Raw genomic sequence first — 25,120 nt, 5'->3', positions numbered from 1 at the left:
GGAGTGAGATTTTCAGTTTGAGATGTCTGCACCAGGACGCCCCCAAGCACCGCATGTGTCGCCCGCGAACCTGTTCTAAAAATAGCACAACTCACCATTGAGCCACGTCTAAAATTTAATTTTATCCTGTTGCTTTTTGTCCTGCATTTTTTTAAAATTACATTTGCATTTATATGGATTTGAAAATGGCAATATCTTTAAAAAAAAACATTTAAAACATGTGTATTGTGCATAATTTAAGAAGAGTGTATGAAACGGGTAGCCCTTCGTACAGTATGGCTCAGTACCCATGAAGTAGCTCTCAGTTTAAAAAAGGTTGGTGGCCCCTGCTTTATACAATTGTTAGAAAGCAGAAACTTCAACCAACATGAAATTACCTGAAAGACAGGAGACTTGATTTTTGGCTCTATACATCAATATAATTGTAGCCTTGGGGTAATTATTTTGATGTTAAAAATGCTAAAATAGAATGGTTGCACTTCCTGCTACTGATAGCCGTTGAGAAGTATGTTTTTTCTTGAAAATGGGTATAAATCCCTGATACCATTATTGGTCTTTTTCTTTGAACATATTTGAGAATTTCAGGTGAAACATTTAACAGTGGACAGTGGTGGCTTAATGGTTAGGGAAGCGCACTTGTAATTGAACGATTACAGGTTGAAATTCCTGACCAGCAAAGCACCACTGAGGTACCCTGAGCAAGGTACCACCCCCAAGCACTGCTCCCCGGGCGCTGAATTAGCTGCCCCCCTGTTATGTCACATTGTCACATATGGGTTAATTTCAGAGAACACATTTCGTTGTTGTGCCCTGTGTGCTGTGCTGTGGTGTGTCAACAATGACAATTGTTCACTGTTGGAATTTAGTGATTAATAGCAAATAAAAATATTACAAATATTTATTTTAATATTTTTATTTTAATATTTGGAGAGAACAGGCCTGGTGGCATTATAGTCTATGCACTTTTTCCTTGAAGGGATTTTATTTTTACAATAATGACACTACTTATTTTACAGTACTCAGTTTCCGGGTAAATAAACACATGTTTGTGTTTCAAATAACAGTGAAATCTGTGTCAGACCTTAACACCGTTCCTTAACATTGGTTTCATTTCATCTTGGAGAACATAATGACTTTCAGAAATCAAAGGGAAACTTTAAACATTATACTGTAGTTTTAGTCGACTGTATTCTTATGATAAAACTAAAATAATTTAGATGACTAAAATTATGACTGAAACTAAATTACATTTTAGTCAAAAGACTATGACTAAAACTAAATAAAAATTTGCTCTCAAAATTAACACTGCTCCCACCTATGACGTCATAAATGAACTCCTACTGCATACAGAGGCATGTATCCGTATCAATTTCTCTGTGCCTGGAATAGTAAGAAATCATTGCAGTTTGCCGATGTGGCGTAGCTGTAGGAAGCCTTCGATACCCCATCTACACCTGATTTGAATGAGAGGCTTGAATCTAAGATAACACGTAAGTTATGTGCTGAGCTGCTGAGGGAAAGTTCAGTCCTCTGGAGTGCGGAGATTATAAAAATCCTATCTGCAGACCTGTCTCCAAACAACAGAACCTCGGTTTTCTGAGTATTCAGTAATAAGAAGTTTCTGCCACCCAGGTCTTGACTTCATTAAAGCAATTAGCTAAGGTGACAATAGATGGTGGTGTCATTAGGCGTATCAGAAATGTATATTTTGGTGTTGTTGGCATAGGAGTGCCTCGTGCCCATTGATTCCGGGATAGGCTCTGGACCCCCTGCGGGGGGCGGCATGGTGGTGCTGTGGTTAGCACTGTTGCCTCACACCTTTGGGACCCGGGTTCAAGTCTGGGTTATGTTTGTGGAGTTTGCATGTTCTCCCCATGTCGTCGTGGGGTTTCCTCCAGGTACTCCGGTTTCCCCCCACAGTCCAAAAACATTCTGAGGCTAATTGGAGTTGCTAAATTGCCTGTAGGCGTGCATGTGTGAGTGAATGGTGTGTGAGTGTGCCCTGCAATGGGCTGGCCCCCCATCCTGGGTTGTTCCCTGCCTCGTGCCCATTGATTCCAGGATAGGCTCCGGACCCCCCGTGGCTCAGTAGGATAAGCGGTTTGGAAAATGGATAGATGGATGGCATAGGAGTGATAGTTAGCATTACAGTATATGTTTTCTCATTATGTTTTCTAATGGAAGCATGTAGAGAGAAAACAATAAGGGACCGAGCACTGGTCCCTGTGGTACTCCATATTTAACTGGTGACATTGATGATGGACAAGTATCTGACACTTCAACATATTGATAACGATTAGTCAAGTACGATTTAAACCACTTCCACACTGTTCCACGCAACCCAACATCCAATTTAAGTCTTTGTAATATGATAGAATGGTGAACCGCGCCTAAAGCAGCACTAAGGTCCAGGAGCATTAGTACAGTCGCACTCTCAGCATCAGTTGTCATTGTTATGTCATTTACAACTTCAGTTAAGGCAGCTTCAGTGCTGGGAAAGCCCAGCTGGAAACAATCCAGTATGTTGTGTAAAGTATGAATGAAGTTGAGCGGCAAGTTTTCTCCAGAATGTTTGGAAGAAATGGTGCATTAGGGATAGGTCTGTAATTGCTGGGCTCCAGTGGATCCAAACTTGGCTTTTTCAGTAGTGGCCTGATTACTGCTACTTTAAGTTGGTCAGAAACATTGCCTGGTAACAGGGACGCATTCATTATGGCAGTTATAGGTCTTGCCTGATCTCCCAGGGATTCTTTGAGAAGCTTAGTGGGAATTGGCTCCAGTGGACCAGTGATTAGTTTGATCTTAATTATAATAGTTTTTGGTTCTTGTTCATTAGTTAATTTAAAAATATTAAGGATGTGTTCATGTTCCGTTTGCATTGACATTAATTGTGAGCCATTTGAACATTTTTGAAGTCTAATGTTTGTAATTTTATCATTGAAGAAGTTCATAAAATATTGGCTACTGAAATTATGTGGTAGCAAAGGTTCAGCCTTATTTGTTAGATGAGCTATTATTTTAAAATGGTAGCAAAGGTTATTCCTATTGCAATCAATAAGGTTAGAATAATAGGCTGAATGTGGCCTGTTATGTGGTGGTTTGTATTGTTGCAGGCTGGCAGACCATGCAAACTTGAACACTTCTAAGCCTGTAGATTTCCATTTGTGCTTCAATCTGCGACACTCCTGTTTGCAAGAGCGTGTGTGATCATTAAACCATGGGGAGTGTCTGGTGGTTTTTAACCACTTTATTTTTCAAAGAAGCTATTTCAACAAAAATCTGACTAATCATTGTATTGAAGTCATGGGTGACTTCATTGACATCTGTACTAGACACGAAGTTCACATTCCTTGCTGCATTAATAAATCATAGGGAATTCCTATCATTTAGGTGATGTGTCCTAATAATCTTCTCTGACATAGTCAAAGATATGGTGACTTAATCACGAAGGTGATTACAAAATGGTCAGAGAAGGAATTATAATTGGTCTGCTAAGCTAACGGCTATTGTGAATGACTTCACAGTAAGGGAAACTTTTCTAAGAGTTTTGATGTCAGCCTGAGTATTTACTGTAAGTATGTGGACTTTGTTTTAACTACAAATGACATATGGAGTATCTATGGATTGAATCTGGCTGGAGCATTTAACAGGGAACATTGGTCCTTCGAGGAATTTCATTGAGTCGTGAGATCACATCTTGCTAAGAATCAACATTCACAGAGATGAATTTAAGCCACAGTCAGGCTGACACAATGAATTACATTTAGAGCTAATATCATGGGTAAATAGATGCCCAATCAGACACGTGATGCAGATTTTTAAGGTTGATGATATTCGATGTATCACACATTGCTAGAGTGTTTGCATGACTTTACAGCTGGGAGTTGGCAAAGCCAGATAACTATAAATTGAACTGGTTAGAAAATGTACCCTAATTTGCAGCATTCAATTTGATATGGAATATTCATGCATCATGAGGACGATCTGAGTCACTGAACAAAGAGCTGGGCTTGCAGGAAGATAAGAAATGGCACAAGTGATGGAGAAGATAATGAGGATGACAGATGGAAAGGAGCTATAATGACAAAACTCAGTGGTCAAAGGCATGCAGTTGGACACTGTGGAGTATATTAACATCAACACGCCAAACTCACATGCTTGATTGTAAAAGACACTCATGGAATGGTATGATTGTAGACTTTTGAAATAAATTATCAGGCCATATGGGGAAAACGCTCATTCTGGAACTTAACAGTAGACACCAAAGGACTTAGAGAAAAATACTCATGCCAGATCAGTCCCAAAATGTTCATTCTGGATTATTGATATAGAAAATCGGTTTAGGTATGCACATTCTGGATTTCATGCTTTTTCAAAGTCATCTTGGCCTTGCCTATCAGGTTATCCTAGAATTCATTCTACTAAATTAACTTTCTTTTTGTGTTTCTGTTCAGTATTTATGTCAGACGCTTCTTGATAGATTACACTAACATGGCCATATGTTTGAAAACAGAGACGCCACCACTTAGAATGACGGCACACACAAATGCTGTTCCCTAATCTGTCATCTGACAAGAGAGGGCATGTGGCATTAGAATTCTCCTGGTGATCTTTGCAAAATATATTTCTGCTCCAAAGAAGCTGGAGGTAAGCAGTAATTCCAATACAAGTTGTCAAATTAAAGCTTAAATGTGACTTAGGTAATGGAAGCATAGTAATTAAGGGTCTAGGAGGGAGAGAATTCCCACACCACTTCTAGGCATGATATATATAGGGTAATCCAACACAAAAGGATACCTTTTTTCCCTTTTGCTTTTCACTGTAAATCCCTGTGCCCCTGTCACCATCGAAAGCATCCTTACAAATTCTGCCAGCTTGCAGTGCTGGCATCAGGCGTGAAACAAATTGTAAAAACTCCTTGTTTAGCTTATTGCTATTAAATTGTGCATGCTGTATTCACTTTTGAGATCTTCCAAGCCCATTGCATAGACAGTGAAAACGTAGGTCCACATGACCTGAAGGGATATCAATAGCACTCAGTCAACCTGCTAGCCCGCTTTCTTCCTTTATTCATGCCATTAATCCACTTCCATTCCCCAGACAGCTGGGCAGCACCTTTTCATATATAATGCCTGCACTTTTAAAGAGCCTGAATGGAGTACACAATGTTGTGGTGTAGCCTGATATTAAGGAATTAACTGTGTGCTCACCATGAGATATGCATCTGAGCTGTCAGCTTAAAATTTCATCCTAATTGTGCCAGGTTATCAAAGTCAATGCACAGAAGTTTCATCTAGTAAATGATCCCGTGCAAGAATTATAATTTCACATCACGAGTCCATCAGGTTCAGGAAACAGAAGACTTCATTGACAGACTGAATGAAATAGCCAAGGGGTGAAGACTTACCAAAACGTAATGCATAGAGAGGCAAGATTCTCTGCAGCATCCCCAGAATGTGTGAGGAGTTCTTCACCTCTGCAAACTGAGCTAGTAGATGGTGATCCTGGAGCAACACGGTGTTAGTGTTGGCATGTCTTTGCTTTTGGTAACTTCTCCGGGCCTTCTGACATGCATACAGTTCTGGAACCCTAAGGGCCGATGTATCCTCAATGCACACAATGCATACATGTATGCATCATGGCTGCCATACATTTTCTGCGTTGATTTTATGCATCGTCAGTGCACCTATGCAAAGAATTAACACTATGCTTGTACACCACGTAGTACCAGCAAAAATTGGGGTGGCAGTGAGGTCACCCTTTGTCACAGGACTGTGTTTATTTTTTGTACAGTTAGTATTAAAGTAGCATCTGATTTCTTTAAGGATGAGTGGCCGGAAGAACTGCATGTTTTCAGAAGCAAGAGAGAAAATATTCCGAGCGCTATTGTATACAGCATCTTAAAAATGTAATGGAAGTTTAAGTTTATAAGAAAGCAGTGTCTGGTGTACAAAGTACAGAGAAATCCAATCTTGAAATTCTTGCTTGCCTGCTTTCATAAGCAATATTATTTTCCAGTATAGTTCCAGTGGTAATAAAATTCATGTTTCGCTATAACATTTATATTGTTACAGGAAACAAAAAGCTGTACAATTTTAATGGCCGCTCCTTTTCAGGATTAACCAGTATATGTTTAGCATTAGTTTAAGGTTTACTGCCACTACTTTTGCAACAGTGCTGCATGAGCTCTCCAAGGTAATCCTAATACTTTTCATCCTTGCTGCTTAAATCACTCATGAATATGTTTGTGAGAAATTGATTTACGTTGAACTAATTTTTTCTTTATAAATACTGCAACGCTTATTGCAGAAATGGATTTTTTACAATTGTGCACTCTAATTATGAAATACTAACTACTACGAGATGTTTAACGACATGGGGTAGTAAAGTGATGCAGTGCAATTGTTGAGTAGCATCTTGCTTCTTTGTGTAGTCTAGCCCTCCCTGCACTTTTAGTTTGCAGTGAAGTTGTCTCTGGAGAGCAGGGTTATCTCAGAGAATAACGGCACCACTTTTGCCACCTGGATCTACAGTGCAGTTGTTGGAAGGGCTCAAACGGTGTCTGACAGTGGTCAAAGGTGGTTGGATGCTAACAGGTTTTTGTCCCCCAGGCTGGAGCAGGGAGCTGACAGAGCAAGTTCCAACCTGTCTGCCAGTCAGCATTTATCTTACTGACCTGTGCCAGTCCCCACAGAGGAGTGATGCCCTGTGGCAGTGAAGAGTTCACTGTGTCTATACTGCTTTCTGTCCTACTGGACATCAGCCAGTGGCCATGGCAGGCAAGAGATCATACACAATTATTAGAAAGTTTACCCATTTGTAACATAAATCAGATCAGGTGATGGATGGTAGAGTCTGGATTTGTTAACAGACAATAAGAACCTCCTGAGATCTTCAAATCTCCAATTAAAAACTTTCTTACTGTATGTAGTCTTATGTAAGACTAGTACGTTAAATACTAGTCGGATCTAATTCCTGTATGCAGCGTGACCTGCTCTGGTTCATCTGACAGCTTTCATATAACTAAGCTATAATAAGGTATTTCATAGTCTTTTATTTCTCAAAGGCTGCCTTAATCAGTTCACATTTACTGTGGTCAGAAAATAGAATCTTAAATAAGAGTGAAAAGGCTTAAAAGGGATGACGTAATAGGAAATGGTGCATTTTAGGTTAAATAAGGGATAACAAATGCATGTAGAAGCCCAAAGGAGACTGGCAAGTATTTTTTCGTTGATGTCCTTTACAATAATGCTGTTTTGTTGTAATGTTGTTGTTTTACTGGAGTTGTTGTTTTGCTCTGTAATAAAGTGCAACTGCAGAATCAGGAAGCATGTGCTGAAGACATCTTATCGGGGACAAAAAAATCTTGTATTTTGTTTGGTTACTTTTGGTTACTTAATTAAGGTTGTCATTGTTGGGATTGCCGTTTTCCCCATAGAAATGAATGGACAGTCCTCAAAAAGATCTGCCTCTTTTATGAAGTATTTCATCTATGCTGTGATCTAAGATGCAGTATTTAAGCTTTATTTATTGGGATGGATTTTTAACTAAGTCGGAGAAGTCATGGCCTGCTGTTATCAGAGCCTGAGTATTCCAGTTCTGTTGTCGAGATGGATACATGCCAGATCTGCTGTTTGACTGTTCCAGATTGTGATGGCGAGAGCGAGAGCACCATCAAACCCATGGGCTAGGCCACAAAAGACAGGAGAACAGCAGGCGGGACTCCAAAAGTACATTTCTATTATAAAAAAAAAAACAAAATTACATGGCCTTCTTGTAGAACCCAGCACACAAAAAGGGAGAAAATGGAGAAAGGAAAAATAAAGGAGGGATGTATCTGCACACTTTACAAAACCAAACTCTGGGCAGCCCTCTTTTTTATACCGTAACCAAACCTCCCTATGTAATGGTGTCCAGCACCATCACAACCCCAAAAAGGGGAGGGTAAGGAACAGATTAAACAAGCACGACCAATCACCTCTTAACATCTATTTTTTTTCTTAAAAGTATAATCCACATAGTTTACTTCACTACCAAAATTCAGCATTTTATTTTACCATGTAATCCCCTGTTATCGCACCAAACAAAACACCCCCTTCCGACCTACACCATATTGAAAAGTCCAATTACTTGGTACCCCATAAAACATCCACATTCTCCCATGGGACTCCTTTGCTGGTTGTACCTTCCCTGGTAAGTTGAATAGACATCTTCAGAACTAACCTGTTCTTCACGTCAATCCATGCATTTGACTAATCAATAAAACCATGTTATACTAAGTATACTCAACCTTAGCTGCACGACAACTTGGGGCAAGTATTTTGCCCGGGTCAGGGCTGTTACATAGATACTCCATGAATACTCCATGTCTGAGTATTCAAGCTTTGCTGTTATCTGAGTGTGAGTATTTTAGCTGCACTCATACAGTGATATGTTGTGCTCTCACTGAAAAAAAAAGTGTCATTAAATGAAAAAGGCACCTTAATCCTTGTGTACGTGGGACTTTCGGGAAACACTATTCCTTTAAGGGTAGAAATGCAGTTGAGTATTGTTTGCAAATGCAACACTTAATGCGTTTTTAAAAATGCAATCACTTTACCATGCTATGGTCGCTAGCAACCTGGCAAAATACCCATAAAACAAAAAGTAATTTTGCTTTAAATTTATAGTAAATTGTTGTGTATGAATAGTATGTGGCACAATCTGGAAACAGCGTTCTAGCCAGATCATATGACCATCGTCATCATATGCCCATTTAAAAAGTTCATTTTGTTTAGAAACTGTTCTTAGTGTTCAGGAGTGAGGTATTCAATTAACATTTACGGTTAGTTGTGATGTGATTTTTAATATGCATTTGCACATGGATATTAGTATTTGGCTATTAAATACTATCTCATGTGGCCCAGTGATAAATAGGTGGGCCTTAACGTTGAAAAGGTTGAGATCCATAGACACAGAGTAATCATTAGGCCTAATGACTCATTCGATATGACTGGCTTTACCAATGGACATCTTGGATTAATAGAATTCTTTTGCATTCTTCAAACACAAAACATTGTGAGACATTACTTTCCAAATTATTACTTGAGAAAACAATTAAGAAATATTTTTTATGAGGGATCACAGACAGAAGACCGAAGCGCAGATCAGTTCCAGTGCTCAACGTCAAAAAAAAAAAACAAGTTTTTATTACATTTCCGGGGACATTTGGTCCCCACAAAGTAATATAAACCTAATCTACACACGCACACATAAACTACATAAACCTGTGGGTATTATTTCAAGTTTCTTTAGTTTTGATGCTTATCATAATGTCCTCTGGAATCCTTCTTTCCATTCTTTTTTGCTCCATTTATCACAGACTTACTGTAGGTTTACACACAATTAACACGACAATGGTAACATACAGCTCTGTTAATATGTCTATCATTTTTGTAGTGCCCCCCTTTTTACTACTGTAAATATACTTGTATCACCGCATTAGTTATTTGGCTCACCCTTGTAGTAGTAATGGAGGTTCTGTTTACCAGGATTTCCTTTGTTTTAATGTTGTCCAGTACATCTGATATAAAGTTTTTTTTTTTTTACAGCTGTTACTTTTTCTTTATTTATGTATTCATTCACCTGTTTGTTTATTTGTTGATTGACTGCTGCCATGGAATGCCCTTGCAGTCATTAAAATCTACTAGGGGTGTAACAGTACACAACACTCCCGGTTTGGTATAAACCTTGATTTTGAATTCATGGTTGCCTGCAATTTCAGTACAGCAGGGAAAACAGAATGCATTTTTAAATACTTTATTATTAAAAGGTGGTGAAGTGATTGGTGATTGTTGACACACCACGGCACACAGCGCACAACAATGAAATGTGTCCTCTGCATTTAACCCAAATGTCACATCGTGATATAACAGGGGGCAGCTAATTCAGCAGCCGTACTTGCTCAGGGTACCTCGGTGGTACCTTACTGGTCGAGGATTCGAACCAAGTAGTTTTTATATTACAAGTGCTCTTCCTTAACCATTTTAGTTGCAAGCTAAACAAATGTCATGTCATTCAATACAAAGCATGCAGGAGCAAGCATGGTTAACCATCAAAAAGGGTTTTTATTTAACTTAAACATGCAATAATTTAAAATAAACAAGATCTCGAGGGATCCGAACGGGGGGAGAGGAGGACGGTAGGGATTAAACAAAACAAAGTAAATGATGTTAATGGCTGGACTGGGGAACACAGGACTAGGAGACACTCAAATGCATGACTAACGAGGGAGCGAACATGAGGCAGCTGGGAGTGATTAGCACGAGGGAAATATGGAGGAAACAGGAAGGTCAGACGGGCAGGGCGTGACAACAATAGGCAATATGTCTGTATAACAAAATTTACTACTATTACTACTATTAAGTAATGTCAGTCTACATGGCTAAAAGCAATATTGCAGTTTTTAGAAAGCCTAACGTAATAAAATGACTCCTTCTAACATGTATCATGCATGTATATGCAATTGCATATACAAAGCATGTTACCATTAGGCAGGATTCAATGACATCTGCCTTGTCAACACTCCTCTCTCAATTAAAATGAGTTAAAAAATAGGTACAAAGGCAGTACTGTGTTCTCGCAATCCAAAGCCGTATTGCATGAATTTGCACTCCTGCAAGAGTGGGACAGGCAGAGATGCCCTCATCTTTATCTATCTATCTATCTATCTATCTATCTATCTATCTATCTATCTATCTATCTATCTGTCTATCTGTCTATCTGTCTGTCTGTCTGTCTGTCTGTCTGTCTGTCTGTCGGAGTCAAATTCCAAGGACTTTTCGTATGAGTGTCAGTTTGTCCATGGTAACATGGTGAAACCATACTTTTCATTTATGTATACTATATATCGTACATAGATAACAGCAAACTTTCCCAGAGAAAGAGATAATCCAAAAGATACTTCCTTAACACATGATATGTGGCACGGTGATGTGCCGTGGTGATCCTATTGACCAGCAAAGGCCGCTTGCAGCCCTGCTGGTGAGGGGACAGAATCTTGTTTCATTTGTCAGGTTGTGACGAGTCGCAGCAGTCAGCCTGTGAGCCACTGTTCTGCTTCACAAAGGATGACAGGGGGTGATGGTCACTCCAGTCTGTCTCTTCTAGACAGGAGAGATGATACGTACTGCCAGAGTAGCACAGTCTAAGTTAAGTTCTGTGAGCCTATGGCATTGGTAGGAAGATTGTATAGTTACTCTGAAATGAGCTTTGCAGTTAAGCATTGTGTATATTGTATATTGTCCACGTGCAGCTGTTCAGCTACATAACTCCATTTTCTCACAATACAGTGAGCGTTCTGTTCTAACCAGCTCTGTTCCTTCAGAGCTTCTCCCTACAATGCTGACTCTGTAAGTGAGGCCGACAGTGAGGACACTGCAGTGTTTCTATTGATTATGCTGAAAATTCAGTTTTTCCATCTGTCTGTGGTATTCCTCTCTGCAAAGCGTATCACACATCATTGTTTTACAGATGTGCCGCCTTGTATAACCATCACAAACTGAAAGTTTTCTTTTCGCTGTGCTGTACATAGATGGATTGCTTTTTATTTGAGAAACAAGTAAGGAATTGCCCCAAAAAAAGTCATGAATAAATAAATTGAAATTGTTTTTGCTTGATCTGGTACTTTTTGTATGGTTGTAAATGTAAGTGAAAATAGAATAAGAAGCCAAAGGGGACCCCAGAAGGAGATAACAGATAAGCATTTGATTGTTGGATGGCTTGTGTTTTTCTTTGATGCTTTTACATTCACAAACGAGGCTTTGAAATCGGGGGTGGCAGAAAGCAGCATTTCTCCTACTGCCTTGGTAGAACGAGTTTCTCAGTGTGTCTTTCTACAAGACAGAATGTAAAGGCTACACACTGAAACATTACTTTATACAGAATGAGACTTTGATGGGGAATTAGGTGCAACGTGAAGGACCTTCATGTACAGCACAATAATATAAATTACTTTCCAGCAGTTGACCATCTTTAGATTGCTGCCCATCCAAATGCCTGGTTTTGCAACTTGACAAATTTAGCTATTTAGAGTAACTGTATTTTTTCTTAACATGAGTTAAGCTATGGAATAAATAGTCTAGTCCAATGCATACAAAATAAACATATCTAATCCTTACTGAACAGAAGAGGGTAGACAGGCCGTTACATATACATAAACCTCTTTATTTTCATGTCATATAAAGAGCAGGGTAGACAGGAGGAAGTGCAATACTGAAACTTTAGCAAATGGGGGTTGATGTGCTTACATCCAAAAAGCATTTAGTTGTGCTCTTTTTCCATTTAAGCACAATCGCTCATTCACTTAAGTAGGGGCTTCAAGGTACGCTTAGGTCAGATATGCACTTTGGGCGAAGAAACACCAAAATGTGGGCGTGTTGCATGTGAATGACCCTTAAGTGCATTCTGCCACTGACTTAAGTGCCTAATTACATTTTTCATTACTTGCTCTGGGGGCTATATTAAGGCATATGCCTCTACACGGCCAAACACAATGTAGCAGTTTTCAGAAAGTCTAACATGTAACAAAGCAAAACTTTGTAACATGTATCAAACAAATGTGTCAATCATGGATGTGATTAATTCATATAAATCCATCCATCCATTTTCCAAACCGCTTATCCTACTGAGTCACGGGGGGTCCGGAGCCTATCCCAGAAGCAATGGTCACAAGGCAGGGAACAACCCAGGTTGGGGGGCTAGCCTATCGCAGGGCACACTCACACACCATTCATTCTCACATGCACACCTATGGGCAATTTAGCAACTCCAATTAGCCTCAGCATGTTTTTGGACTGTGGGGGGAAACCGGAGTACCCGGAGGAAACCCCACGACGACATGAGGAGAACATGCAAACTCCACACACATGTAACCCAGGCGGAGACTCGAACCCGGGACCCAGAGGTGTGAGGCAACAGTGCTAACCACTGCACCACCATGCCGCCCCATCAATTAAAAATAATTATTTCAATTAAAATGCATTTAAAAAATAGGTTCAGTGGAAGCAGTGCTCTCTCCAAATACTAAGGAGCAATGCATGTACTTGTATTCCTGTGACCTGTAACTATACTCATACTTGTGCAGATGGTAAATAAAGGATTTACCATTATCATTTATCATTATCACAGGCAGACACGCCGCATCTTCATGTACCTCAACTGACTGACGCTGAATCGCTCGCACGTTTCCAGGCAGATTGTGAAACACTCCATTTCTAAGCAATGCAGGATATGATTTCCCCCACATATTTTTACACATATACATACACTCCATGCTTCTAATAATATTAGCATTGACACCATATGAGTTTCCAACTTACATGGAAATTTGGGGGTTGGCACTCCTGCCACTGGTAAAAAACCTCACACAGATCCATTCGGACTAGTATGGTCCTGAGATATCACCTGCCACATGGCTGCACTGAGGTTCTCATCCCTGAGGTGGTTCGTCATGTGGTGGGTGCAGCGTCACACTGTCAGTGCTCCTTACCTCTCTATTAGTTAGACGTATTTACTTATTTACAGAATTGTTCTAAATGAAGAGGGAAAAAAACAAAGTATATGGACTCATTCTAGAATGCGATGTGGGTCATTCTCATGACCTTCTTCCTAAAAAAAAAAACTATTTTCTCTAATTAAATTTGACGAGAGACATTATATTATATTCTCTATTTTGCCTCTGGGGTAGTTAATCACTGCGGAGTAAAACAGTTGACAATATAAAACTGACTTTTTGTGCACTTATGTACCTGATGGAGAATAGAACTCTGACTGAATACACTTGGCGTATGACACACTTCCCAGCAGAAAGGTGGAATGGTGACGTGAGCAAGGCATTCAGGTAGCGTTTGATGATGCATGAGTCTCCTTCCTCCATTGATCGCTGGGCCTCCCTGGACGTTTTGCAATGTTCACCAGAGATTTCAAGCTGTGGTACATTTATCCTTTTTGCTATCATTGACATTAAAATGCACTATTTCTCATTAAAGGTAATTATATGCCTTGTGCCTGAGGATATTCAGCAAAATATCCATTAATTCTGTCAAATACTTTCATCCACTCACCTGTTTCAAGCATAATCCCTCTTCCACTCACCTAACTCTACACCTAAGAAAAAAAAGATAAAATACTGTAAGCAAAGATGTCAGCTGGAAATAAATGAATGGCAAATGATGTTTCATGCTTCATATTCTGAGTTGTATTTTCAGTATTTCTAGATTTTTATTCTTTCATTAATCTTGCTGTGCACTGTGATATTACCTTCTGGAGGTCCATAGTTTTACCTTGACACCAGTTTCATACACCAGCTGTTTGTTAAATTATTAATGTAAAAATCTGATTTAATGCTGAAATGTTAGTTAACATGGAGGGCTGTGAGGATTCCTGCCATTTCTAGGGAAGGTGTGAACTGGTATTTACTGGACTGCCAGAGACCGTTAGGCAGGGACTCTTTCATGAAGATGTCCACCTGGTTTAATTTTCAGGCAAATTGCCCAAAAAAATGAAGCAGTAGCATTATGTGGCAGCAAAGGAATTAAATGAACACAGTAACTTTTATGGATCTTTTCCCAACTTTGTAAATATATTTTATGGGTGATGAACTGGAAGTGATGAAATTTGAGACAGATCACCCGAAAATTATATCTCATAATGATAACGAAAAAGGGCAATTGTCCAGTATTCTCAGACACTTCAAACATTTTCCACATACACTTGATTGCTTTTGCATATCAACTCAAAAAGCTTTGAGTTGAAGCAACTGCATTTAACTGACAGTGAAGGGAAGTGCACCTTAGATAAGACAGTTGACCTTGTAAATAGAATAACTCTAACTTTGATATCATTACTCTGTTTACTGTATTTGCTCTTTGATTGATCACCAAAGTATTATATGGATGAAAATCTGCATCTAAAATCTACACTTGATAGACTTCATAAAGATTCTGCTAATATAACAATTTATTGTTTGTTACATAGTGGAGCCAGACTTGTTGAAATAAGTCAAACTTTCCCTTAATTCTGCTTCATGGAATACTCCCCTGTTCTATTGCACATGTCATGTTTTGATATGCTCACTATATCATCCTGCAGAGAATCATGTCGCGATGGGGGGGGGGGGGGGGGGGGCTTGCGCTGGTGGTGATGCTCGCCTAAGGCTCCACTTTGGCTGGGACTTGTACTGATCAGAATTATAATGGTTTGTTGTGGTGTGAAGCAGAGATTAGACTTACAGTGTAATTGGTATTTTATTCTATTTTGGAAGTCATTTGTTGTTATTTAAGATCCATCCTGACCCACACAGCGGCATGGATGAGAGGCAGTAGGTAACTGTCATCGGTATTTACTTTGGTTCTCAGGGAGAGAGCAGCAGAGTTGGGATGTATGATTTGGGTGTTCCCTCCCTGAACATTTGATCTTTCTGTTTGTTTCATTGTTTTTAATGTCACGCTTGTTTATGCATTTCCTTATTGGAATACCCCCTGTAGTCATGCGTACCTGTGTACCACAGCATTCCTTCCATGTAAGTGATGGGGTTTGGAGTGAGGGGTGTGGTAGAGATTGATTGGTGCATGTGTGACTCTGGGTCGGGCACTGAGTTGTACTGGTTTGGTGGTATGTTTCACAAGTGGGGAGGAAATATGCAGTTTGGTATTTGTAACTTGGAGGGTGATTATGTGTGTTTTATGTTTTTTATAAGCTGGTGTGAGTGTAGTGGGGAAGACTCCCTATTTGCAAATAAGAAATGTGTCAGCCGTGTCTGGCCGGCATGAGTATACCGATTTACAAACGTCTCTTTTTAACAGAGTAATGCTGATATCAGGATATTTTCCTGAATTTTATGAAATGAATAGAGATTAAATGAAGCTGTTCTTGCTGTATCGTCTGAAATTGTGCCCTTATTAATGTTAATGGTAACACTTGCTGGGGCACAAATACTTGGAAGAACTCAATTACTACTGAAGTACAAGTCAGAAACAAATCATGAACAAATGAACGAAAAAGTAATAATATGCTTGAGATAAAAGATGTGTCATGATTCATTAATGTTGAACAAACATCCATCCATCTTCCAAAATTGCTTAATCCCAACTAGGGCCACCAGAGCCTATGTGCAGGCCGGAGCCAATCCTGGGCAGTTGCCAACACACGACAGAGCATATTTAGACTCGCCAATCAACCTACCCTACACACTTTTGGACCGTGGGAGGAAACCAGAGCCCTCGACGAAAACCCACGCAGACACAGGGAGAGCATGTGGTGTGCTAATCACTGCACCACTGCACAAACATTAGATTGGTGTTTCACTTGTGTTATTCATTACTTGTACCCTAAGTAGTTCCTTCGGTAGTTCACAAAGGTTTACAGAATTAACAGATATGCTATAAAAATACAGTAACTGCTTCAAATGAAACGTGCATCATACTGTAGTTTGTTAATGAGGAATTAACATAAGGTCAGTTTGTAACTAAGACATAGGTTGTGGTCATTAATAGATAAGTAATAACATAATACTATATTATTTGTGCCCCAATGTTGCAATTTTGATTTATCTAAAGTGGAGCATGAGCTTAGAGATTTAGATAATGGGTTGCCTGGTATTTGGTGGTCTTTCCATGTGTAATGTCCATCCATCCATCCATTTTCCAAACCGCTTATCCTACTGGGTTGCGGAGGGTCCGGAGCCTATCCCGGAAGCAATGGGCACGAGGCAGGGAAGAACCCAGGATGGAGAGCAGGGCACACTCACACACCATTCACTCACACATGCACTCCTATGGGCAATTTAGCAAGTCCATTTAGCCTCAGCATGTCTTTGGACATGGGGAGAACATGCAAACTCCGCACACATGTTACCCAGGTGGAGACTCAAACCTGGGACCCAGAGGTGTGAGACAACAGTGCTAACCACTGCACCACCATGCCGCCCCCTGTGTACAATGTAAGTAGCATTAACATATCTTAGAAGAAATTCACAGTAGGGTATTTGTGTGTTTGTATGACATTAAACGGTAGTAACTTGATTTTACTACGGAGCCCCGGAGTGGTCATGGACTGTTTAATTTTTTTTTTTATTTTCGCACACCATGCACCTACACCTATCCTACACCTATCCTACACCTATCCTGGGTTTTCGTCGGGGCAAGACCAAGTTGGAATGGCAGACATATGTGTCATAAAGATTTAAACTAATACAGATGCTCCTCTACTTAGGACTGAGATACGTTCCGAATGGCCGTTCGTAATTGAAATGTTCATAAGTCATTATTCAACATCATTTTAAGTATCAAACTGAGAAAACAAAAAAGTAAAGAATGTGCATATTTTAGGGATTTAGTGACCTCAATTTAGCATTTTGAAGGCACAATAATACATAAATGAAATTTTAAGATATGGATACTAAGACATGCATAAGTAAATACAGTGAACCACAAATGTTTTGGGAAGAGATTGTGAAAATTGGTAGGTAAATGCAATTGTGTAATAAACAAACAGGTATAGTTTCAAATATAGAGTTATGTGTCATGACTAGGACTCATGGCTCGATACAAATAAGTCACGCATTTGGGTAGAGATATATTTATTGATATTCACATTTTCAGGTGACCCATGCAGTACTTCTGGAATTCTAGAGGTTGGGACTCTGGGAGGAGTTGGGATTACTGTCCAGGGAATACTTTGTTGTCATTCTAACAGCATCCTTTCTAGTTTTCTTTGTTAAATTCTCTGAATCGGTTATCTTTGCTTATCTGTATCAATGTCACAGTACAGGCAAAACACCTCATCTCTTCAGCCCTATTTTACATGTGAGTAGAAAAGTAGGCGGAGTCAGTCATGCCAGCAGGGAGACTGCTGTGGGGCTTCCTGTGACCCCGAGTGACTTGCTTCTTCGGACACACACGCTTGTACATCATGAAACCCCCGTTCCTTTCCAGTGTGGCGTATAGGTTGTGTTATCAGCAAGAGCAGTGCCATCTGTTTCGGTTTCCCCAGCCCTGTGAGCTCCATGGGCTACATTAGCTGCTCTGCCTACATTGTTTCCTTCAAATGAATTAGCTACATTGTATTCTCCATCAGCACCAGTGGCAGCATGTGCCTGAGGTTCACTGACCCCCTTTGCAGTGGGCCCACCTGGCACTGCGTGTGACTGATGGGCCAGTTCCCTGCTCTCATTGTAGGCGAGAGTGGAGCCTACTCTCTGCTTTCCCTATTTGTCAGCCCTGTCCTTTTGAGCACTGAGGCAGTCCCAGCAGAGATTTCTATCAGCCATGATTTATCTGATCTGCAATTTCACTTCATCTCTCTTGCTCTCTTTCACTCGCCAGCTCTCTGGCCCCCCTCCACATTCTCAGGGGGGCTGTATTTGCCTTGTCAGCATATTTCCTGGATGCAATCAAGCCCCTCATCCCATCTGCCTCCTGTGTAACAGACAAACATCAGATGTTTAAAATGCAGACAATAATATGAATGTGGGGAGTGTGAGGAGAGATGAATTTATCGAGTGTGAGGGTGTGTGAAGAGATGAATGTAGAGAGTGAGGAGAGATGAATGTAGAGAGTGAGGAGAGATGAATGTAAAGAGTGAGAATGTGAGGAGATGAATGTAGAGAGTGAGAGAGTGAGCAGAGATGAATGTAGAGAGTGAGGGTGCGAGGAGATGAATGTAGAGAGTGAGAGTGCGAGGAGATGAATGTAGAGAGTGAGAGTGTGAGGAGATGAATGTAGAGAGTGAGAGTGTGAGGAGTAGGAGTGTGATAAATGTAGAGCTAGGAAAAATAAAAAGGAATGAGAGGAGAGAACATGTGTATGCATACCTGGATAATAAAACAGAAAGCCTGTCTTTAATTTGATTCATTTTATCATTAATTTTGTTTTGTTTGGGAACTCTGTGCACACTATTCAGGATGTTAGAGTACCCACCCTGGCCACTTACCCTCATACAACAGGTCACCAAACATCCACCTCTGCTGCGTCTGACCCAGTAGGCTGCTGCTCTGAGCCCATATATCTGCAGCTTGCATGTGCGTGTTTGTCACTGCTAGCCTTCCCCCTCTCCCTCCTCCCTCTGCCTCCCTTTCTCTCCCTCTCACTCTCCCTCCCTCTCTTTCTCTCTCTCTCTCTCTCTCGCCCTGCCTCACTGTGCATCACACATTCTGGCTGTGCTTTCAGAGGAGCTGAGCACGTCAGCAGAGTCAGGGGGTGCCTCTGTGTTTTTCACTGCTACTTGCGACTGAGCTGCCGAATGCGTGTGGATCCTGGGGGGGGGCATGGCGCACCGTCCCTGCCTTTCACTCATTTAGTATGAGCGTGAGTGCCCCGGCCAAAGCCAAGGAGCCAGCAGCCCATCGAGCCTCTCGCCGACACTTGTCATCGTCACCGTCTCAGCAGACGGGCACCTGGAAAGTCAGCGGCTGAGATCGGCTTCTAGGAGCAGGAGCTGGGGGACCAGCCAGCCAGGGGGGAGCGGAGGGCAATAGGCTGAGCTGGAGCGGCTGAGGATACCGTCACTCTCTCTCGGATGCTCTGTTGGACTCTCTCTCCTGTGTCGCACTCGCAGTCTTGACTGCTGAGCTCATAGATCCGTATGAGGGAAGCGAACTTGCTCAGGTTTGTTCATGTATCTCCATTCTCGCGGAATTATTTCGCCTCTGGGTGATCTTGCCCCATCCCGCTTTGGCCCGGGGGGTCCAACCCCTGGAGGCCGTGCTCGCCGTTCCCTCAGTTAGCCTGGGGCTGCTCCTCTTCTTGATTGCAGGTCTCCGGCTTGATATTGCTTTCTGCCGAGATGTTCCTCCTTCCTCTCCAGCGGAGAGAGGAGGTTCCGTAACAGCCTGGAGAACACTCCCTGGCCACACCACTCTGCTCTGGATTGCTGTCACTTTGGTGAAAATATTTTTTATGAATCTTTATTCATCAATAGACTAAGGCATCTCATGTTTTATACAGTTATTTTTATGGCATTTGTTTGCCGTTTTTGGCTCAGTTAAAGATAACAGGGTTTTTTTCCACACTGTTTTTGGGATATATCTTTTCCTTTTATTTTTAGCGGTTGTTTCATGCCATTTCTGGTTGTTGTCTTTGGAGCTACTGAAAACACTGCATGAGGAAAGTGTTCTGGGCGAAGGGGGGTGGGCTGTATTCTACCCAGGATGCTGGCATAGGACAACTGGAACCTGAGGATTTTCTTTCTTATTCCCGTGTATGAAACTGTCAGCTTTTCCAAATTTTCTGTGGATAGTCCTTGAATGAGAATCTTTTTCATTGCTGTCCTTCTTTTCTTCCACTGTGACGAATGTGGATGTGATGGGCGTCGGATCCTTTTGAGATGTCTTCCTGCCGCATGCCTCGTGCGAGGGCGGGAAGCAGCCCAGTGCTCAGGATTCAGGTGGGCAGGCTCCTGTTCCGGGCCACTGTGGCTTGCTACTGCCAGCTGGTGCTGTGGGCTGCGATTCTGGCCCTGCCCGGCACGGTCAGTGCCGCTCGCGTCTCCTCCAGCCTCAGCACCACGCACCACGTCCACCACTTCCACAGCAAGCACGGTACTGTGCCCATCGCCATCAACCGGATGCCTTTCCTCACACGTGGGGGCCATGGTACGTCCACACCGAAGCCCTACCTGCCGGGTATAGCTCTATATAGGTATAACTTGCTCATTCAGACAGATCTATGATATAAATGTAAAGACACAGGGTTGTAGCAGGTTAGTAGAGTCAATGCTACAAGTTTTTACTCCTTTTAAAGAGTCATTGGATCTGGCTAACTGATCTTCATTATGGCTGCATGCTTGTCAGCGATTTTATAGTCTAATATGGCAGTTTTGGGGGAGTATGAACTATACTGCCTTCAACAATTAATAGAGAGAGAAAGAAAAAGAGATACAATCAGTTTTGTTTGGCAAACCTGCCATTAATTGTTGGTGTACAGCCTGATGGACGGTCTGGATGTTAGTAATCCTGTTGGCTCAGAGGTTTTCCTCAGAGGTTTTGAAGCACATGTGCATGTGTTTTGCCCTGGTGAGTCATGTTGACTGCCCCACTACAGTGACAGCTAGTACTGTTTTGCCCCAAATTTCCTTTTGCCAACACAGAGAACCAGAAGCACCTGAACAAAGGCAGCTTTGCCTAGGTAGCTTTCCCAGTTCCTTCCCATACCTCAGCTTCCTGCTTTTGCGTTTCATTTGCTGTTTGTTGAGTACCGTCAGTCACGATGTTTATTGCATGTTTTATTAAACATGATGCATGCCAGCTGAGTGCAGGAACAGACTTATATACCTATATCACCTTAGAGGAATCTGCCTTTCTGAATCACTGGATCTATGTCTCTCTCACCCACTAGAACCGGATAGTCTGTCCATCATGGAACAGATCAATTTCAGCTTATATTCCCGAATTGTTGGGCAGGTTCAGGATCATGGGAAAAATGGGAAATGTGTCCTAAAGTTTGATGGATGGATGGCGCACTTAAATATACACAGTTACCAGATCTTGTCCAGTGCAGACTCTTCTTACCTAACAACCAATCAGTTTAATGACTGCGTGGACTTACAACCAGCTCTTCGACCAGTCGGTATTGTACGCTGTATGAGAACTTTGGTCATGGAAACAGCAGTGTGGTGTGTCAGCATCAAGCATTTCATCTTGCATCACTCTTTCTCAGTCTGTTTTGTTTCCGCGGTTGGTCAGTATTCACTACGCTAGTATTCGCAATCTCTGATTACCTGTACTTACAGTATATAAACCTAAGTAATGCATATTAGAGCTGATTTCCTCAGTTTCTTACAATATACCGTGAACTATATACTAAAAATGGTATAAATGATGCAACGGTGACATAAAAAAAAATCTCTAAAGATAATTGACATAAGCCCCCTTCTAGCTATCGGTAAGGGGAGGTTCCACGCTTATTGACAAATTTGCTTCACAACCTTGTCGTAGCACTCAAACTTGATTGTTAAATGAGGAGTGTCTGTATTGCTATTTCTGCATATAACTTGGAAATGGCAAATCAATTTATTACTCTCTTTTTTTATTACAAATCATGTCATGTCAGCTGTACAGGATTTCCTTGATTGTTTTTTTCTAACAATAGCAATTCCACAGCATTGCCTCGTCTGGAACTAGAACCTTATCAGGGACAAATATGGGCAGTAGTTCAATGAAGAATTTAATTAGATAGAAAAAAATGTAAAAAAATACTTTGAGAGATTGTATTTTACACATTTTAAATACTTAATACTTCATAAAATGGGTCATTTTATGAATTTATTTTCTGTCATTTAAGAAAATTCATGAGCAGGCTTTCAGACTCTTGAATATAGCTTGGCGACATCTTTGGCTAGATGCAAGTAAATCAAATGATACATCCTTTTGGGTACAGTTCGTTTTTGATTTTCATGACGAGTAATCCTACTAGAGGAGCTGGTACCTCGTCAGCCATCACCACTAATTGTGTCAGAAACACTAGATATATATTAAGGGCATAATGCTTCTGAAAGCAAGACTGAAATCGCAATACAAACTATGCTTGTTCTCACTATGTGCATTGCATTGCGCTTTTCCCGCATTCTGCGATACGCTAGAACATCATGTATTGCGTTGCAATGCATTTTGAAAATGCATTTCTCTGCACTGCACACTCCCATTGATCACAATGAAAAATGCATACAAACACATTCCACAGTATTTGTATGCATTTCTTACTCCCCATTTCCCCCCACAAACACTAGGGACAATCATTCACAATCACAGAAATGGCTAATACAACACAACATTAAAAACGTATAAAGACACACGAACAAACAAAAACACAGAAAAACGCATGCGAAAAAAACGCAATACGATGCATTGTACTTTCCATTGAGTTTTTTTTGGCTTCCCTAGTGTGAACATCCCCTCGGAATCTTGTCTTCTGTCAGTCTCAACCCCCTGACGCAGGTGCAGCCTGTTGAGTTCTCATTACGATACTAATGTTACAACAGTCATTTTTCATTTCACACCATACACTATAACACATGTAAATCACAAAATTATTATTCTGTTTAAAGTCAGGGCAAGCTATATATTTTGGAAGTATTTCACATTACTAGGGCTGCAATGTTTACACATTCCTCCTCTATCATTACTATTTTATTATTACTATGTATTTTTGTATTTTTAAATTACAAATTACTTGTACATTTTGTCACACCAGTATTTTGTATTTTACTATTCAGCTTGTAATTTGTGACACGATTTTTGAAGTATTTATCGCCATCTCTGATCAGGGAAGGCCATTGTGTTCTGTCTCATAATTGGGTACAAATGTGCACGTGTCTGTTTATTAGGTAGCAATGGATACTGGACCACTTCACAATGATACATTTTTACTCCACCGTACCAACTTAGCAAGCTCTGCAATTGTAATGATTTTTCTTTTCAGCATGACCTAATAGGCATATATTTTAAAAAATCAGTCTGAAGTTTACTGTTGCCGCTTTTGCATGAGCTCTGCATGCACTCTGAGAGACAATCATTTTCATCCTTGCTGTTTACATTACTCATAGATGTGCTTGTGAGACACTTAACAAAATGAGTGAGGAGGAGAAAAGTGAACAATAACTGATCACTAAAGGTCACTAGCCTTTCACTCTATGGAAATGTTTTCTATTGCATAGAGACGATATTGTGCAAGTGATTGGTTGGCACGACTTGTGATACTACCACCAATTTATTTTATGCACTTTGTTAGTAGATAGGTTCTATGTGGCTTTAGTTTATTTTGGTTTTATTTTGAACCCCTTTATGTTTTATAAATATTGCAATATATATCACAAACAACTCATATCGCAATTCTTGACATTATTTCCAAATCATGCAACCCCCAATGTAGAGGCTTCCTGTCGCGAGCATCCCGTGCCCAGTGCTCCCTAGGATTGGCTTTCAGTTCACTGTAACCCAGCACAGAACCTGCGGTTACAGGCGATGGATGGTTGGATAGAAAGGCTTGGAAGTAATGCTTTCTTATTCCATGATCACAAAGAGATTTACTCTTAGCTTCCTCTGAGATTAATGCAGAGTTTTTTTCTCTGCCCTTCACTCTGAGCTCTACTCTGAGCTTCACCGTGAACCTCAGCTTTGCTCTGAACTTCAAACAGATTCTCTCTCTATGCTTCACCACATACTCACACTGCTGGCATATGTGGAAAAAAATAGTTCATTCTGCGAGTGGGAGAATCGGGAAAATGTAAATATCAAATGTCTTGTGTTTCCACTTCAAGGCACAGAATGCCAGTGACAGCGTCAGATTAAATTTGTGGGAAATTTCTTAGACAGTCATGTCCTGGAGCAGGGTTCCCCGACTCCGGTCCTGGAGGGCCGGAATCCAACACAGATTGCAGATTTTCCTGCTCCAACATATCTTAATCAACCAATGACTAAGTGTGTTTGAGCAGGGAGGGCAACCTGTGTCGGACTTTGGTTCTCCAGGAGCAGATTTAGGCTGTCGTATGATGTATTGTTGGGGCCTTTTAGATTTCAGGAGGAAATAGATGCTTATAATTATAAAAGACGACATCGGCACAAACTGAAAATCGTAAGATGAAGATAGAACATTCCGGCAGACTGCGAAACACGTGAAGCCACTGCGTGCCACTGACACTAAGCAAACCGATGCCAGAGTGCAGAAATGGTGACTGTGTGCATTTTTTGACGGATCCCCGGATGATATGCAGGAGGTATTTTAGTCATCCTGCTAGACTCACAGAGCTGCTACTCAAGCTGAGTCATTCTCCAGCTAAGCAGAAAGTGCCCTTCAGTCTTGGTGACCTCCTCTTTTTTTGCTTACCAGACATCAAGTCGCTCAAACTTTAGGCAGACTTGTGAGAGTGACACTGTGGTAAAAGTGATACTGCAGTGAGACTGATATTCGCGGTAATTGTTACTGAGCCCGTACTGACATTGTGGTAGGACAGGACCTAACAGTATACTGACACAGATGCTGTACTGAAACTAATACAGTGGTGATACTGATACTGTAATGAGACAGGTGCAGATACTGCTCTGTGACTGATACTGATAATGCAGTCAGCACCGAGACTATAGTTATAC

The 25,120-nt window shown here is 40.9% G+C and overlaps 1 protein-coding gene across 4 annotated transcripts in view; it reads left to right on the top strand.

Moving 5' to 3' along the window:
- Positions 1-25,120, top strand: part of LOC125750613 (neurexin-2-beta-like) — a 357,714-nt gene that overhangs the window by 186,605 nt on the left and 145,989 nt on the right. For 3 of the 4 annotated variants that reach the window (XM_049028717.1, XM_049028716.1, XM_049028715.1), the window contains exon 1: positions 19,188-20,629. The exons of the other annotated variant lie outside the window; for it this stretch is intronic. In XM_049028717.1, coding sequence (XP_048884674.1) covers positions 20,362-20,629 — 268 coding nt within the window. In that variant the 5' untranslated portion in view covers positions 19,188-20,361. Of the gene's footprint in view, positions 1-19,187; positions 20,630-25,120 lie in introns of those variants that run through there. 4 annotated transcript variants of the gene reach the window in all.

Source organism: Brienomyrus brachyistius, chromosome 10 (genome assembly GCF_023856365.1).
Source record: "Brienomyrus brachyistius isolate T26 chromosome 10, BBRACH_0.4, whole genome shotgun sequence".
In the NCBI taxonomy this organism is placed as follows: Eukaryota; Metazoa; Chordata; class Actinopteri; order Osteoglossiformes; family Mormyridae; genus Brienomyrus; species Brienomyrus brachyistius.
The sequence above is the reverse complement of the archived record's forward strand: the minus strand, read 5'-3'. Positions and strand labels throughout refer to the sequence as shown.